This window comes from Dryobates pubescens, chromosome 6 (genome assembly GCF_014839835.1).
Source record: "Dryobates pubescens isolate bDryPub1 chromosome 6, bDryPub1.pri, whole genome shotgun sequence".
NCBI classification, from domain to species: domain Eukaryota; kingdom Metazoa; phylum Chordata; class Aves; order Piciformes; family Picidae; genus Dryobates; species Dryobates pubescens.
In genome coordinates, this window is record NC_071617.1 from 2,019,308 (window position 1) to 2,035,613 (window position 16,306).

Here is a 16,306-nt window from a genome sequence, read left to right on the forward strand (position 1 = left end):
GCTTTCTTGGCCACCTGGGCACTGCTGGCTTGCATTCAGTTGGCTACAAACTGATATCTCCAGGTCCCTCTCCTCATTGCAGCTCTCACAGAACGTTAGGGGCTGGAAGGGACTTCCAGAGATCATCCTGTCCAACCCCACTGCCAGAGCAGGATCAGCTAGAACAGACCAGGAACATGTCTGGGTGGGTGTGGAATATCTCCAGAGAGGGAGACTCCTTAGAATCACATAGAATCACACACAATCCATAGAATCACATAGGATCACATAGAATCCATAGGATCACACAGGATCACATAGAATCACACAGAATCCATAGTATTATATAGAATCCTAGAATGGTCTGGGTCAGAAAGGACCTCTAGAGGTCATCTATTCCAACCCCCCTGCAGTAAGCAGGGACATCCCCAGCTGGATCAGGTTGCTCAGAACCCCATCAAGCCCAATGTGTAGCGTCCTGTCCTCAGGGCACTACCAGCTTCTGCCTTACCCTTCAGTTTGATGGAAGGTGCTTTTTATCCCTTATTCCCTTGCACTGTAATAACATGGATTCATTTCCTCCCCTTCTGTTAACAGGAAATCTGAGATTGAGGCAAAGAGAAAACAGGAAGAGGAAGAGAGGAAAAGGAGAGAAGGGGAAGAAAAGCGCATTCAGGTTAGTGTGGGGTGTGGAGGGGCTGTTGCTGTTGTTGGGTGCTGCTTTGGGTTTTAAAACAAGCAATTAAAAGTCTTATTGGTTCTCCTGTGAGTCTCCTACCTTCAGTTTAGAACTGCATATCTCAAGAGTCAGGCAGCAGCATTGCTTCAATAGTAAATGTAAGGCCAAGATCACCATGAGGCATGGCAGGACAGGTCACCTACTCACGTCAAGCTGAGCTCCTCTGAGTAGAAATACTTCTTGTTTTAAGGGTTTTAGAAGCTGTTTCAATACACAGCACTGGAGAATCCCAGTTTGGCCTTTTTGCAGATGTTTCATGGTAGGCATGTTTGCCACTCTTTTACCAGAAGTCACATCTGGGCTCAGGCTGTGTCCTGTACCTGCCTTCCTGTAAACACTTCCAGAAGGTTTGTGGCAATGAGAAGGTGCAGGACTGCCTTGGACAGCCCTTTTGCCCACATTTGTGTAGGGTAAATACCTGCAGTTCAAACCTTGCCTCTCCACTTGGGATCAAGTCACTGCTGTTACTGAAGTGATTTAATGGTGCAAATTCACCATGAGGAGTGGGTCCTCTCCTTTCTGCTACTTGGTGGTTCCAGTATACACAGTCTTTGTGTGTGGTTTGGGGTTTTTAACAAGAAGCCCACTTTTCAATACAGAAATAGAATCAGAGAATTGTTAAGGTTGGAAGGGACCTCAAGGCTCAGCCAGTTCCAACCCCCCTGCCATGGCCAGGGACACCTCACACTACAGCAGGTTGCTCACAGCCACATCCAGCCTGGCCTGAAAAACCTCCAGGCATGAGGCTTCCACCACCTCCCTGGGCAGCCTGTGCCAGTGTCTCACCACCCTCATGGGGAACAACTTCTTCCTAACATCCAATCTGAATCTCCCCATTGCTAGTTTTGTTCCATTCCCCCCAGTCCTATCTCTCCCTGACACCCTCAAAAGTCCCTCCCCAGCTTTCTTGGAGCCCCCTTCAGATACTGGAAAGCCACAAGAATGTCTCCTTGGAGTCTTCTCTTCTCCAGACTTAACAGCCCAAATGCTCTCAGTCTGTCCTCACAGCAAAGCAGCTCCAGCCCTCTGATCAACCTTGTGGCCCTTCTTTGGACACATTCAGGCACCTTTTGATGTTCCAGAGCCTTTTGTTGAGTTCTGTCCCAAGAAAGACACTGCTAAGGCTTGGTATGGATGACTTTCAGAAGTATGAAGTGGATGGTCACATTCTACTTACTGTGTGTGCAGAATCCTTTGTTAAATAATGATGGTAAACTGGAATGACAGTTTTGCTCCACAGAGGCAGTGTGTCTGCATTGCTTCTGCTTTGTAGCAAGTCAGAATCTGACATTTACTTAAAATCAAAGCTCCACAGAGGATTCCAGTGTTTGTCTTGATCCCTTTTCAAAATGAACCATGGGCATGCATGGGTAGACTCAGATTGGATGTGAGGAAGATGTTCTTCCCCATGCGGGTGGAGAGACACTGGTACAGGTTGCTCAGGGAGGTGGTGGAAGCCTCATCCCTGGAGGATTTTAAGGCCAGGCTGGATGTGGCTGTGAGCTGTGTGAGGTGTCCCTGGCCATGGCAGTGGGGGTTGGAACTGGCTGAGCCTTGAGGTCCCTTCCAACCCTGACAATTCTATGATTCTATGCCCAGAAAGCTCCTGTTCTTTGTTTAGAGCTGGCACACTAAGCCAAGGCACTTAGCTTTCAACTATGAGAACTGGTTGCAGTTAAAGGTATGTTTTCTCCTGCCAACAGGCTGAAATTGAAGCTCAGCTGGCCAGAGAACGAGAAGAGGAAACCCAGCAGCAGGCGGTGCGCGAGCAGGAGCGGCGTGATCATGAGCTTGCAATGAGAATTGCCCAGAGCGAGGCAGAGCTCATCAACGATGAGGCTCAGCTGGATCTGGGATTGCGCAGGTATGGGCTTCAGGACTTCCATTCCTCCATTGGTCTCTCCCTCCTGTTTTTAATTCCTATCCTGATGCCTTTGAGGACACTGTGCTCTGTGTATTTTCATATTGATTAAACAGACCTTTTCAGTGTGTAAGAATCTCTCTCAGATTAACTCATAAAGTTTGTTAGAAATAGATTGCTTTTGCCTGAAGAGTTTCTCCAATTTGCATCTTGCTGCATAAATAATTTAGTGGGTGCTTGGAAGCAGAACTGCATCTTGCTACAGCAGTAATTTACTAGGGGCTTGTAAGTAGCAGTGCATAGAATCATCAAATCAACCAGGTTGGAAAAGACCTCAGAGATTACCAAGTAGGACCTATCACCCAACACCTCAATACAGAAATAGAATCACAGAATTGTTAGGGTTGGAAGGGAGCTCAAGGCTCAGCCAGTTCCAGCCCCCCTGCCAGGGCAGGGACACCTCACACTACAGCAGGTTGCTCTCAGCCACATCCAGCCTGGCCTTAAATACCTCCAGGCATGAGGCTTCCACCACCTCCCTGGGCAACCTGTGCCAGGCTCTCACCACCCTCATGGAGAACAACTTCCTAACATCCAATCTGAATCTACCCATTTCTAGTTTTGCTCCATTCCCCCAGTCCTATCCCTCCCTGAGACCCTCAAAAGTCCCTCCCCAGCTTTCTTGGAGCCCCCTTCAGATACTGGAAGGCCACAATTAGGTCTCCTCAGAGCCTTCTCTTCTCCAGACTGAACAGCCCCAACTCCCTCAGTCTGTCCTCACAGTAGAGCAGCTCCAGCCCTCTGCTCCTCCTCGTGGTCCTTCTCTGGACACCTTCCAGCACCTCCGGATCCTTCCTGTAATAGAGGCTCCAGAGCTGGCCCCAGAGCTGCAGCTGTGGTCTCAGCAGAGTGGAGCAGAGAGGCAGAATCCCCTCCCTGGCCCTGCTGGCTCTGCTTCTCTTGCTGCAGCGCAGGATGTGATTTGCTTTCTGGGCTGCAAGTGCTCCCTGCTGGCTCCTGTTGAGCTTCTCATGCCCTAGCACCCCCAGGTCCTTTTCTTCAGGACTCTCAGTGGCATGTCTCAAAATCAGGTTGAGGTGTAGGAAGAGAAAAGGTGGAGGAAGTTTTCTACATGATTTTTTTTTCTCAGAGTATCTTAATTTAACTTTTAATAAAGAATTTGACACTCGTGATCGAGCAAGGTGAAGGAGAAAGGTCTGCAGAATCCTGTTGCTCAGCACATAATTAATTGGCAATAATAGAGGAGTAGGATTTGAGAGAGGAGGGAATAGTGTGACCCACCTCAGGTTATTAGAAGGGCAGCTGGGGAGTAGTCTAACAGAAATATCTTCTGTTTGCAGAGCCAATGGGACCAAGCTGCAAATGACTGCGTATGGCATTTTCTTTTTCCCCCTCTGGCATGCTCTCAATAAACCCAAACCCCACACTAATTACTTCCAAGGAAATTGAGATTGCCCCCTTCACCCACTAATCCACCAGGAGAATCTTCATCACTGTGCATCCAGGCACTTGGAATCAGTTTGTAACACCTCACCCCCACTGCTTTCTCTAAGAAGCAAGTTCATCTCATGGACCAAATAACAGTAGTTTAGAATAGACCTAATAATAGGTCATAATAGACCTAATAATAGGTCATAATAGACCTAATAATAAGTTATAATAGACCTAATAATAAGTTATAAGAGACCTAATAATAGGTCATAATAGACCTAATAATAAGTTATAATAGACCTAATAATAGGTCATAATAGACCTAATAATAGGTTATAATAGACCTAATAATGTCATGATATACTTAATAGTTAATAATATACTTAATAATAATCCATAATAGACCCTAATAATAATTCATGATAGACCCTAATAATAATTCATGATAGACCTAATAGTAATTCATAGTACACCTAATAGTAATTCATAATATGCATACTAATAATTCATAATAGACCTAATAATCATTCAGTATACATCTAATAATAATTAATAGCACACCTAATAATAATTCATAATAGACCTAATAATCATTCAGTATATATCTGATAATAATTAATAGCACACCTAATAATAATTCATAGTAGGCCTAATAATAATCCAGTATATATCTAATAATAATTAATAGCACACCTAATAGTAATTCATAGTAGGCCTAATAATAATCCAGTATATATCTAATAATAATTAATAGCACACCTAATGATAATTCATAGTAGACCTAATAATAATCCAGTATATATCTAATAATAATTAATAGCACACCTAATAATAATTCATAGTAGACCTAATAGTAATCCAGTATATATCTAATAATAATTAATAGCACACCCAATAATAATTCATAATAGACCTAATAATAATCCAGTATATATCTAATAATAATTAATAGCACACCTAATAATAATTCATAGTAGACCTAATAATAATCCAGTATATATCTAATAATAATTAATAGCACACCTAATAGTAATTCATAATAGACCTAATATTAATTCATGGTAGACCTAATAGTAATTCATAATGCACCTAATAGTAATTCATAATATACATCATCACCATAATAATTCATAATATAGATAATAGTAATTCATAGTAGACCTAATAATAAGTCATAATAGACCTAATAATGATTAATAGCACACCTAATAGAAATTCATGATAGACCTAATAGTAATTCATGTTAGACCTAATAGTAATTCATGATAGACCAAATAAGTCATAATATAGATTGATAATAATAATTAATAGCACACCTAATAATAATCCATAATAGACCCTAATAATAATCCATAATAGACCCTAATAATAATCCATAATAGACCTAATAATAATTCCTAATAAACCTAATAATAATTCCTAATAAACCTAATATTAATTCATAATAGACCTAATATTAATTCATAACACCTAATTCATAATACCTAATAGTAACCCATAGCAGCCCCTGTCAAGCCACCGCAATAATTGTCAAGGATATGCCTAATAGTTGTCAATAATATGCCTAATAACTGCCAATAATGTGATATACCTAATAACTGCCAATAATCTGCTGTACATTTTAAACAGCTATTGCATAATTAGTATCCATTTTTCCCCCTACCTACCCTCTTCCTTTCTTCCCCTTCTCCCTGTGTGATTGATTGCTCTTTACAGACCCAGGGCCTCGGCATGGAGATGATCTCAAATAAGCAGCCTTTTCTTGCTGGTTTTTTCCCCTTCCATGAGCTGGCTCCAGGTTGGCTGGCAAGAGACTTTCTTCTTCTGCTGTGCATCTGTTTGGTTTGTGCTTACCTGTCGAATTCTCTTGTAGGGATCAAATGGCTACAGAAATGTCAGAGCTATTGGCTAGGTAGGTGAGAAGGCACCACCAGGGGAACCAATCATTTGAATGAAGTCCAATCATTGGGACTGAGCCCTGGAGTGGGTTGAATTAATAGGGAATGATAAGAAAATAAAGGGAGAGTCTGGGGGTGGGTCTAAGTGCTAAGCAGGTAAGTAATTTATTTCTCTCAAATCAATGGAATTTTCTTCCCCAGCAATTATTTTAATTGATTATACACATTTAGAGCAAAGAATAATGCATGTACCCTGGTATCCTGTGTAATGTTGGTATGGTTTCTCTCTTCCCTTCTCCCCTCCCCTTCCCTCTAATGGTGACACAGGGGTGTGATGGGTGGAGCACTAGATGGACACAGAACTGGCTTGATGGCTGCACCCAGAGTGGCTGTCCATGGCTCCATGTCCCAGTGGAGGCCAGGGACAAGCAGAGTCCCTCAGGGATCAGTCCTGGGACCAGGCTTGTTCAGCATCTTTGTGGGTGCCAGGGACAGTGGCACTGAGTGCAGCCTCAGCAGGGCTGCTGATGACACCAAGCTGTGTGGGGCAGCAGACAGCTGGAGGGAAGGGATCCATCCAGAGGGACCTGGACAGGCTGCAGAGCTGGGCACAAGCCAACCTCAGGAGGTTCAACAAGACCAAGGGCAAGGTCCTGCAGCTGGGTGGAGGCAATCCCAGGCACAAATGCAGGCTGGGCAGGGACTGGCTGGAAAGCAGCCCTGAGGAGAGAGCCTTGGGGGTGCTGGTGGAGGAGAAGCTCAGCAGGAGCTCTCAGTGTGCACTTGCAGCCCAGAGAGCCAAGCAGAGCCTGGGCTGCAGCAAGAGAAGTGTGGCCAGCAGGGCAAGGGAGGGGATTCTGCCCCTCTGCTCAGCTCTGCTGTGACCCCACCTGGAGTACTGCCTCCAGTTCTGGAGCCTCTATTGCAAGAGGGATCTGGAGGTGCTGGAAGGTGTCCAGAGCAGGGCCAGGAGGATGAGCAGAGGGCTGGAGCTGCTCTGCTGTGAGGACAGACTGAGGGATTTGGGGTTGTTCAGTCTGGAGAAGAGAAGGCTCTGAGGAGACCTCATTGTGGTCTTCCAGTATCTGAAGGGGGCTACAAGAAGGCTGGGGAGGGACTGCTCAGGATCTCAGGCAGTGATAGGACTAGGGGTTGTTTTCCTCGAGGGAGATTTTGCTCTGGGGCTTTGGTTCTTGTTTCCCTTTTGCTTTCTGTTGTTTGGGATTTTTGTGAGGTATTTTTGGAGGGGTTGGCTCTGTTTTTGTATGGTTGTTGGTTCTGTTTGGGTTTCTGTTTGTCTCTCTTGCCTTCCTTGGGGAGTTTTTTGTTTGTTGGTTTGGGTTTGTGTTGTGTTTTTCTGGGTTGTTTTCCTCGAGGGAGATTTTCCCTTGGGGTTTTGGTTCTTGCTTTCTTTTTCCTATTCTTCTGTTTGTTGTTTGGGATTTTTTGTTTGTGGGGTTTTTTGGGGGGGAGGGTTGGAGGTTTTTTGGTATGGTTGTTGGTTCTGTTTGGGTTTCTGTTTGGGTTTCTGTTTGGTTTTCTTGCCTTCCTTTGGGAGCTTTGTTTTTGTTGTGGGTTTCGTTGTTGACGGTGGGTTTTTTGCTTTGGTTGGGTTTTGTTCTTGTTAAGCCTCGAGCTACTACTTTCGCTGTTTTGCGAGACTGAGCAGTGAGGACTGATTGTCAGGGATGATAACTCTTCCCACTGCCAGGCTGCGATGCTTAAGAGTCGTGCAGAAAACAAAAGAGTGCTCTGCAGAGTATTACTGTCACGGAAAGACTAAGCCCTTCAATTGGATTAGCGTTCTTAAAGGTCTTGCAGCCTAGTTGTTCTGCTCTAAATGGTGTGGCAAGCTCCCCAAGTGGTGGCTGGTGTGGCTAAATAAGGAAAATCCTTAGGCTTTGTGAAATTAGATTCCAGAAGGTTCGACACCAGGCAGCGGAAATTGCATTCAGCAGCACTGCTGAACGTCCTGCAGGTACGGCAGGGATAACAAAGTGTGCTTTCAAGGAGTCCCTCTAATGATGTACTTTCCACTTAGGAGTAGTGTTAGGCATGAGGAAAAGTTCCTGGCCTTCAGTAACCCACAGAATAAAAGTCTAAGAGGTATTTGTTTATGTCAGCCTCTCACATTCCCTGAGCAGAAGCTGTGTGTTGACTGCAATAGTAGTAGGAGAGGGCAGAATTACAGAATACAGAATTAACCAGGTTGGAAAAGACCTTTGAGATCATCCAGTCCAACCTATCACCCAACACCATCTCATCAACTAAACCATGGCACCAGGTGCCTCATCAAGGCTCCTCTTAAACACTTCCAGGGATGGTGACTCCACCACCTCCCTGGGCAGCACATTCCCATGGCCAATCTCTCCCTCTGGGAAGAATTTCTTCCCAACATCCAGCCTAAACTTCCCCTGGCACAGCTTGAGACTGTGTCCTCTTGTTCTGGTGCTGGGTGCCTGGCAGAAGAGACCAACCCCCACCTGGCTACAACCTCCCTTCAGGTAGTTGTAGAGAGCAAGAAGGTCTCCCCTGAGCCTCCTCTTCTCCAGGCTGAGCAACCCCAGCTCCCTCAGCCTCTCCTCCCAGGGCTGTGCCCCAGACCCCTCCCCACTTTGTTGCCCTTCTCTGGACACCTTCAAGTGTCTCAATGTCCTTCTTAACCTGAGGAGCCCAGAACTGGACACAGGACTCCAGGTGTGGCCTCAGCAGTGCTGAGCACAGGGCAGAATGACCTCCCTGCTCCTGCTGGCCACACTATTGCTGATGCAGTCCAGGATGCCATTGGCCTTTTTGGCCACCTGGGCCCACTGCTGGCTCATGTTCAGCCTCCTGTCAACCAGTAATTAAGCTGCTGCTGCAATAAACAGGCTCTGTAAATGCATGTGAGGAGCTGGTTCAGTTGCTATTAAGAGCATTTGGTTAAACAGGCTGTTTTACAGCATGAAACTCCAACTGCATTTGTTATCTCAGCCCTCGGAGTCGCTCTGTGTGCACAGAAGAAGCTTTTGCAGTGAATGTATTTATAGCCTATTAACTAAAAGGGGAAAACAAACAACATAAAACTTCATAGCACCCAACGAGGCCTTGATGGGAAAGTAAACTCCAGGATAATATCCTCCAGATCATAAATACTGTAACAGTGTAATGGTTGCACAGAGAAAATGCTGCACAAGCAGACTCTAAATGAGAAGGCCTTCACTTCTTCTGTGTTTCTCTCTTGTGAGTTTTTAATGTGACACATTGCATCAAGTATTTTGCTGCCCTACTAAAGATCTTGATTCTTATGAGCAACTCCTCTCAGATCCTGAAAGATAATTCAGTTTGCTTTGTGTGCTTAGTCATGGGCATTAGCAGAGGGTGATAGAATCCTCTGTCTGTTCTTGAATTCCTCTGTGTTTAAAAGGGATTCTGATCGCTGCTGAGCGTTGGAGTGGTTTGAACTTAGCTTGTATGAGAGCAGCCCTGAAGAAAAGGACCTGGGGGTGCTGGGGGAGGAGAAGCTCAGCAGGAGCCAGCACGAAGCACTTGCAGCCCAGAGAGCCAAGCAGAGCCTGGGCTGCAGCAAGAGAAGTGTGGCCAGCAGGGCCAGGGAGGGGATTCTCTCCCTCTGCTCCACTCTGCTGAGACCACAGCTGGAGCTCTGGGGCCAGTTCTGGAGTCCCTGATCCAGGAAGGATCTGGAGGGACTGGAAGGTGTCCAGAGAAGGGCCACGAGGATGAGCAGAGGGCTGGAGCTGCTCTGCTGTGAGGACAGACTGAGGGAGTTGGGGCTGTGCAGGCTGGAGAGGAGAAGGCTCCCAGGAGACCTCATTGTGGCCTTCCAGTATCTGAAGGGGGCTACAAGAAAGCTGGGGAGGGACTTTTGAGGGTGTCAGGGAGGGATAGGAGTGGGGGGGATGGAACAAAACTAGAAATGGGTAGATTCAGATGGGATGTAGGAAGAAGTTTTTCCCCATGAGGGTGGTGAGAGCCTGGCACAGGCTGCCCAGGGAGGTGGTGGAAGCCTCCTGCCTGGAGGTGTTTGCAGCCAGGCTGGAGGTGGCTGTGAGCAACCTGCTGTAGTGTGAGGTGTCCCTGCCCATGGCAGGGGGGTTGTAAGTAGAAGTGCATCTTGCTACATGAGTAATTTACTAGGTGCTTGTAAGTACAACTGCAGTTCTCTCATCCTGGCAAGGATGGCAAGCAATTGAAATTACTATTTCTGAATAGAATTTCTTCAGTGGTGAGTAGTGATAAAGGTCCTCTCCTTTCTGGTACTTGGTGGTTCCAGTATACACTGAATTTCTGTGTGGTTTGGGGTTTTTAACAAGAAGCCCACCCTTCAACACAGAAATAGAATCAGAGAATTGTTAAGGTTGGAAGGGACCTCAAGGCTCAGCCAGTTCCAACCCCCAGAGTGCAGCACACAGGACTTGGACTTGTTAAATGACATCATGTAGGACTCTGCCCATCTGACCAGCCTGTCAAAGTCCTTCTGGATAGCCCTTCTGCCCTCTAACAGATCAACACCTGCTCCCAGCTTGGTGTCATCTGCAAACTTTCTAATGGTGGAGTCAGTCCCCTTGTCCAGATGCTGGAAGGTGTCCGGAGAAGGGCATCAAAGCTGGGGAGGGGTCTGGAGCACAGCCCTGTGAGGAGAGGCTGAGGGAGCTGGGGTTGCTTAGCCTGGAGAAGAGGAGACTCAGGGGTGACCTTATTGCTCTCTACAACTACCTGAAGGGAGGTTGTAGCCAGGTGGGGGTTGGTCTCTTCTACCAGGCAAGCAGCACCAGAACAAGAGGACACAGTCTCAAGCTGTGCCAGGGGACGTTTAGGCTGGATGTTAGGGAGAAATTCTTCACAGGGAGAGTGGTTTGCCCTTGGAATGTGCTGCCCAGTGTTGGAGTCATCATCCCTGGAGATCTTCAAGAAAAGCCTGGATGAGGCACTCAGTGCCATGGTCTGGTTGATTGGACAGGGCTGGGTGACAGGTTGGACTGGATGATCTTGGAGGTCTCTTCCAACCTGGTTGATTCTGTGATTTTTGTAGCAATTCCTCTTTCATACTTGAAAAAACAAAACATGCTTCTCTCTGTTGTGTTTCAATGGCCATAGGGGTCCTGCAGTGCAAGCCACAAAAGCTGCTGCTGGCACTAAGAAGCACGACCTCAGCAAGTGGAAGTACGCAGAGCTGCGGGACACAATCAATACATCCTGTGGTAAGTTGTCGCTTTTGGGCTGTTTCTGAGGAAGGAGTCAAGTTGCAGTTGTAAGCCAGATGTCACTTCCATCCTGTGGCAAAGATGAAAGGCTTGCTCATGAGTTCATTCAGGCTTAAACAAGGGCCACATTGATCTTAAAAAGTCCTAGTACCCCAAAGAGAGCAGCAAGCTAAACCATTTCCATACTGAGGAGAGAGAATTTCCTTTCTTATCTCCTTTACTGATTGTATATTTGTGATGTCAACCTGCTTGGGCCACAAATGCATGTTAGAATGAGAATGAGAATAGACCAGGTTGGAAAAGACCTTTCAGATCAGGTGGGGTAGGGTAGGGTAGGATAGGATAGGATAGGATAGAATAGGATAGGTTAGGATAGGATAGGATAAACCAGGTTGAAGGATCATCCACTCCAACCTATCATCTATCACCCAACACCATCTAATCAACTAAACCATGGCACCAAGTGCCACATCCAGTCTCCTCTTAAACTCCTCCAGGGATGGTGACTCCACCACCTCCCTGGGCAGCACATTCCAATGGCCAATCTCTCTGGGAAGAATTTCTTCCTAACATTCAGCATAAACCTCCCCTGGCACAGTTTGAGACTGTGTCCTCTTGTTCTGGTGCTGGGTGCCTGGGAGAAGAGACCAACCCCCACCTGGCTCCAACCTCCCTTCAGGGAGTTGGAGAGAGCAAGAAGGTCTCCCCTGAGCCTCCTCTTCTCCAGGCTCAGCACCCCCAGCTCCCTCACAGGGCTGTGCTCCAGACCCCTCCCCAGCCTCATTACCCTTCTCTGGTCATGTTGAAGTATCTCAATGTCCTTCTTAAATTGAGGAGCCTAGAACTGGACACAGGACTCCAGGTGTGGCCTCAGCAGTGCTGAGCACAGGGCAGAATGACCTCCCTGCTCCTGCAGGCCACAGGAGATGGAAGTCAATTAAATTCAGTAGAACTAAAATGTATTCAATGAAGGTGAATAAAAAGCACCCCAACCCTGGATCAGAGCAAATTGCTGATTTTTTCCTTTCTTAGATAGCAGACATGAAGTTCAGAGGTGACATTTCACCTTGCTGCTGTACTTCCTGCCTTGTGATAATGCCAAAAGGCAAATCCAGCCAGGAGAAAGTTGTACCTGCAGCGTTTCACCGCTCCAAATCTCCCTGCAGGGCTGCTCCTGTGGGGTCTGCCATTACTCCCATGGAGGAAAGGGAGCTCTAGCACTCCAGGGGACACCCTGGGCCATAAAATGCAGACCCTCTTGTTGCAGAGAATGAAAGTTTATTCATATTACCACATTTTAGGTCACATCCTAACACTAATGTTATTTCCTGATCACCATAGAAGAGCATTTAATAAACACCTTTTTTTTCCCCTGTGTTTTGTTGTTGTTTGATTGTTTGTTTTGCTCTTTCTCCCTCATCCTCCTTTTTGGGCCAGATATTGAGCTGCTGGCAGCTTGCAGAGAAGAGTTTCACAGGAGGCTAAAGGTTTACCACGCTTGGAAATCCAAGAACAAGAAGCGCAACGCGGAAACAGAGCAGCGCGCTCCCAAGTCGGTCACAGACTATGGTGAGGAAAGATCATGCTGTGCTTGGAGCAGTTTAGCTGACAGCGTTCCAGAGAGCATTTCTAGAATGCATTTTGGTTTTGATAGGCTGAAGGAAACCCTTGGGGGTTTTAATGAGTGTATTTCCCAGCCAGCATGGATTCAGGAAGGGCAGGTCCTGCCTCACCAACCTGATGTCCTTCTATGCCCAGGTGGATGTGGGGCAGGCTGTGGATGTAGTCTACCTGGACTCCAGCAAGGCCTTTGACACCATCCCCCACAGCAAACTCCTGGCCAAGCTGCCAGCCCATGGCTTGGACAGCAGCACTCTGGGCTGGGTCAGGAACTGGCTGGAGGCTGAGCCCAGAGAGTGGTGGTGAATGGTGCCACAGCCAGCTGGCAGCCAGGAACCAGTGGTGTCCCCCAGGGATCAGTGCTGGGCCCCATCCTCTTCAATATCTTTATTGATGATCTGGATGAGGGCATTGAGTCCATCATCAGTAAGTTTGCAGATGACAGCAAGCTGGGGGCAGGAGGTTGGCTGTTAGAGGGTAGGAGAGCTCTGCAGAGGGACCTTGCCAGGCTGGACAGATGGGCAGAGGCCAAGGGCATGAGATTGAACACATCTAAGTGCTGGGTGCTGCATTTTGGCCACAACAACCCCAGGCAGTGCTACAGGCTGGGGTCAGAGTGGCTGAGAGCAGCCAGGCAGAAAGGGACCTGGGGGTAGTGGTTGACAGCAGCTGAACATAAGCCAGCAGTGTGCCCAGGTGGAAAAGACCTTCGAGATCATCCAATCCAACCTATCACCCAACACCATCTAATCAACTAAACCATGGCACCAAGTGCCTCATCCAGGCTCTTCTTAAACACCTCCAGTGCCAATCTCTCTTTCTGGGAAGAACTTCTTTCTGGGATCAAGCCTGAACCCTCCCTTGGCACAGCTTGAGACTCTGTCCTCTTGTTCTGGTGCTGGTTGCCTGGGAGAAGAAACCAACCCCCACCTGGCTCCAACCTCCCTTCAGGGAGTTGTAGACAGCAAGAAGGTCTCCCCTGAGCCTCCTCTTCTGCAGGCTAAGCAACCCCAGCTCCCTCAGCCTCTCCTCCCAGGGCTGTGCTCCAGACCCCTCCCCACTTTGTTGCCCTTCTCTGGACATGTCCAAGTCTCTCAATGTCCTTCTTAACCTGAGGAGCCCAGAACTGGACACAGGACTCCAGGTGTGGCCTAACCAGGGCTGAGCACAGGGCAGAATGACCTCCCTGCTGGCCACACTATTGCTGATGCAGGCCAGGATGCCATTGTCTTTCTTGGCCACCTGGGCACACTTTTGGAGCAGGCAGGTTTGTTATTAACAGAGGTCTGGAAATATTTTTTTCCCCTAGCAGAAGTGTCCCAAACCTGAAAGTGCTGTCCTCATTAGCTGGCAGATTTGTTCCAGCAGCCTGTGCTTAGCATGCATGCAGCTGAGGTTTTGGAGCAGGCACTGGAAATCATGAAAGTAACCAGCTGGCAGGTTAAATCCTGATGGAAAGAGGAGGTGGAAGTCTGTGAAACCTGGGGAAAGGAGACTTCTGTGTGTCAGTGAGCAGAAAATGCACTTAGCTCAACCCTTGTAACTGTGTGTGTGGGGGTGGGGGTTGTAAGTAGAATTTCCATCTGTCTGCCATCAGCTTTGGTGAAAAGTGTTGACTGAAACTATGACTTGGAGGGTGTCAGCAGTGTGGCTCAACATGTAATGTTTGTTCACAGATTTTGCACCCTTTTTGAGCAGCTCACGTAAGTGGGGAGAGGGTTCCTTAAGCTAACCGAAGAATAGGACCACTTGAGAGCTCTCTACTCACTAACATCAACCCATCCAGGGCTTTGCTGCATGTGTACACAGAAGCTAGCTCTCCAGACAGTTCTGTTTACCCATTTGGCACTGCAATTCAGCTGCTGCTAATTCTGTGTTACTCTGAGTCATTGACAAATGCATCTTACTCTGCTTGTCTTTGGGAGGGCAGTTGTGCAAGCATGGGGAGGGAGGAGGAAATAACCTCCCTCCCCACCCCACCCCAGCACTCACAGAATCACAGAATCAGCCAGGATGGAAGAGACCTCCAAGACCATCAAATCCAGCCTAGCACCCAGCCCTATCCAATCAACCAGACCATAGCACTAAGTGTCTCATCCAGGCTCTTCTTACCTCCGGGGATGGTGACTCCACCACCTCCCTGGGCAGCACATCCCAATGGCCAATCTCTCTTGCTGGGAAGAACTTAGATCAAGCCTAAAACCTCCCCTGGTGCAGGTTGAGACTGTGTCCTCTTGTTCTGGTGCTGGGTGCCTGGGAGAAGAGACCAACCCCCACCTGGCTACAACCTCCCTTCAGGGAGTTGGAGAGAGCAGCAAGGTCTCCTCTGAGCCTCCTCTTCTCCAGGCTCAACACCCCCAGCTCCCTCACAGGGCTGTGCTCCAGACCCCTCCCCAGCCTCATTACCCTTCTCTGGTCATGTTCAAGTCTCTCTATGTCCTTCTTAACCTGAGGAGCCCAGAACTGGACACAGGACTCCAGGTGTGGCCTCAGCAGTGCTGAGCACAGGGGCAGGAGAATGTGTATTTCAATCCCTCCCCAAGAATGTGGAGGGATTAATCATTTGTGTTTCAAAACACACACCAAGTGTGCATTTGAAAGGCACAACAAACACTGTGCACATCCTAACATCTCCTTCTCTGGAGACTTTCAAAAGCCTCCTACTACCCTGGGTTGATCCTGCTTTTGGCTGGGGGGGGTGTTGGAGTGGATGATCTCTGCAAGTCCCTTCCAACCTCTAACCTTCTGTGACTGATTCTGTGATTTCCTGCTGTCTGCACTTGGCATTTTCTTGCAGCAAAACTCTGGAGTCAACTTAACCTAACAGCTATTTTCCAGCACCCAAACTAACCTTCAGGTGATGGTTCCTTTTGAACAGAGAGCTGCAGTTCCATAGCACTGAGAAGTAGAGGCTGTCCTGGCTGCTTAGCCTTCCTGTCCTCTAGATTGCCTTTTGGGTTTAGGTAGAAACAAGCCTCAGCAGCTGCCATTGGAGGGCAGAAAGGGGTTGACAGTACTAAAGTGCTGGTCTGCTGGGATGGCTGATCAGACAGAAGAGAGTCCTGATTTCTCAGGGTGGGTTACATACCACATATGTCACCCTGTAAAAGAAATGCCCTGTCAGAGTTGAGGCATGGGAGTCCCACGGATGTGGGAGTAGGCTCTTTGTTGTCTTCTCTTTGTTTATGCAGACATGTTCAAAGCCATTGCAGGGTGTGATTAGTGTTGTTCTTATCCTGCTTATCATGATTTGGTGTCTTGGTATTGTTTTATCATTGTTATGTTATTATTTTTATTGGCTTTATTACTGTTAGTATTATTTTATTCTTATTTGTTAAGACTCTGCTCTTTGCATCTAGAAAAAAAGCCTTTTTCCCCCCCCACCTTGGATCTAAAGTGAAGAAATTGCAAGCTGCAGTGGCTGACCTGTTGGTCTTGTTGGTAACTGGAGAAGTACAACACACCTTGAGTCTTGTGTCCAGCTTTGGGCACCTCAACACGAGAGAGCTGTGGAGGTGCTGGGGCCAGGGCAGAGGAGGGCAAGGAAGCTGGC

The 16,306-nt window shown here is 47.4% G+C and overlaps 1 protein-coding gene across 2 annotated transcripts in view; it reads left to right on the forward strand.

The window, feature by feature from the left end:
- Window positions 1–16,306, forward strand: part of MYO6 (myosin VI) — a 105,534-nt gene that overhangs the window by 86,076 nt on the left and 3,152 nt on the right. Inside the window, exons 26-31 of one of the 2 annotated variants that reach the window (XM_054162541.1) lie at window positions 577–655; window positions 2,422–2,582; window positions 3,941–3,970; window positions 5,905–5,943; window positions 11,027–11,130; window positions 12,571–12,702. In XM_054162541.1, the coding sequence (XP_054018516.1) occupies window positions 577–655; window positions 2,422–2,582; window positions 3,941–3,970; window positions 5,905–5,943; window positions 11,027–11,130; window positions 12,571–12,702 (545 nt within the window). The remainder of the gene's footprint in view (window positions 1–576; window positions 656–2,421; window positions 2,583–3,940; window positions 3,971–5,904; window positions 5,944–11,026; window positions 11,131–12,570; window positions 12,703–16,306) is intronic. The other variant, XM_054162542.1, reaches the window with a different exon arrangement.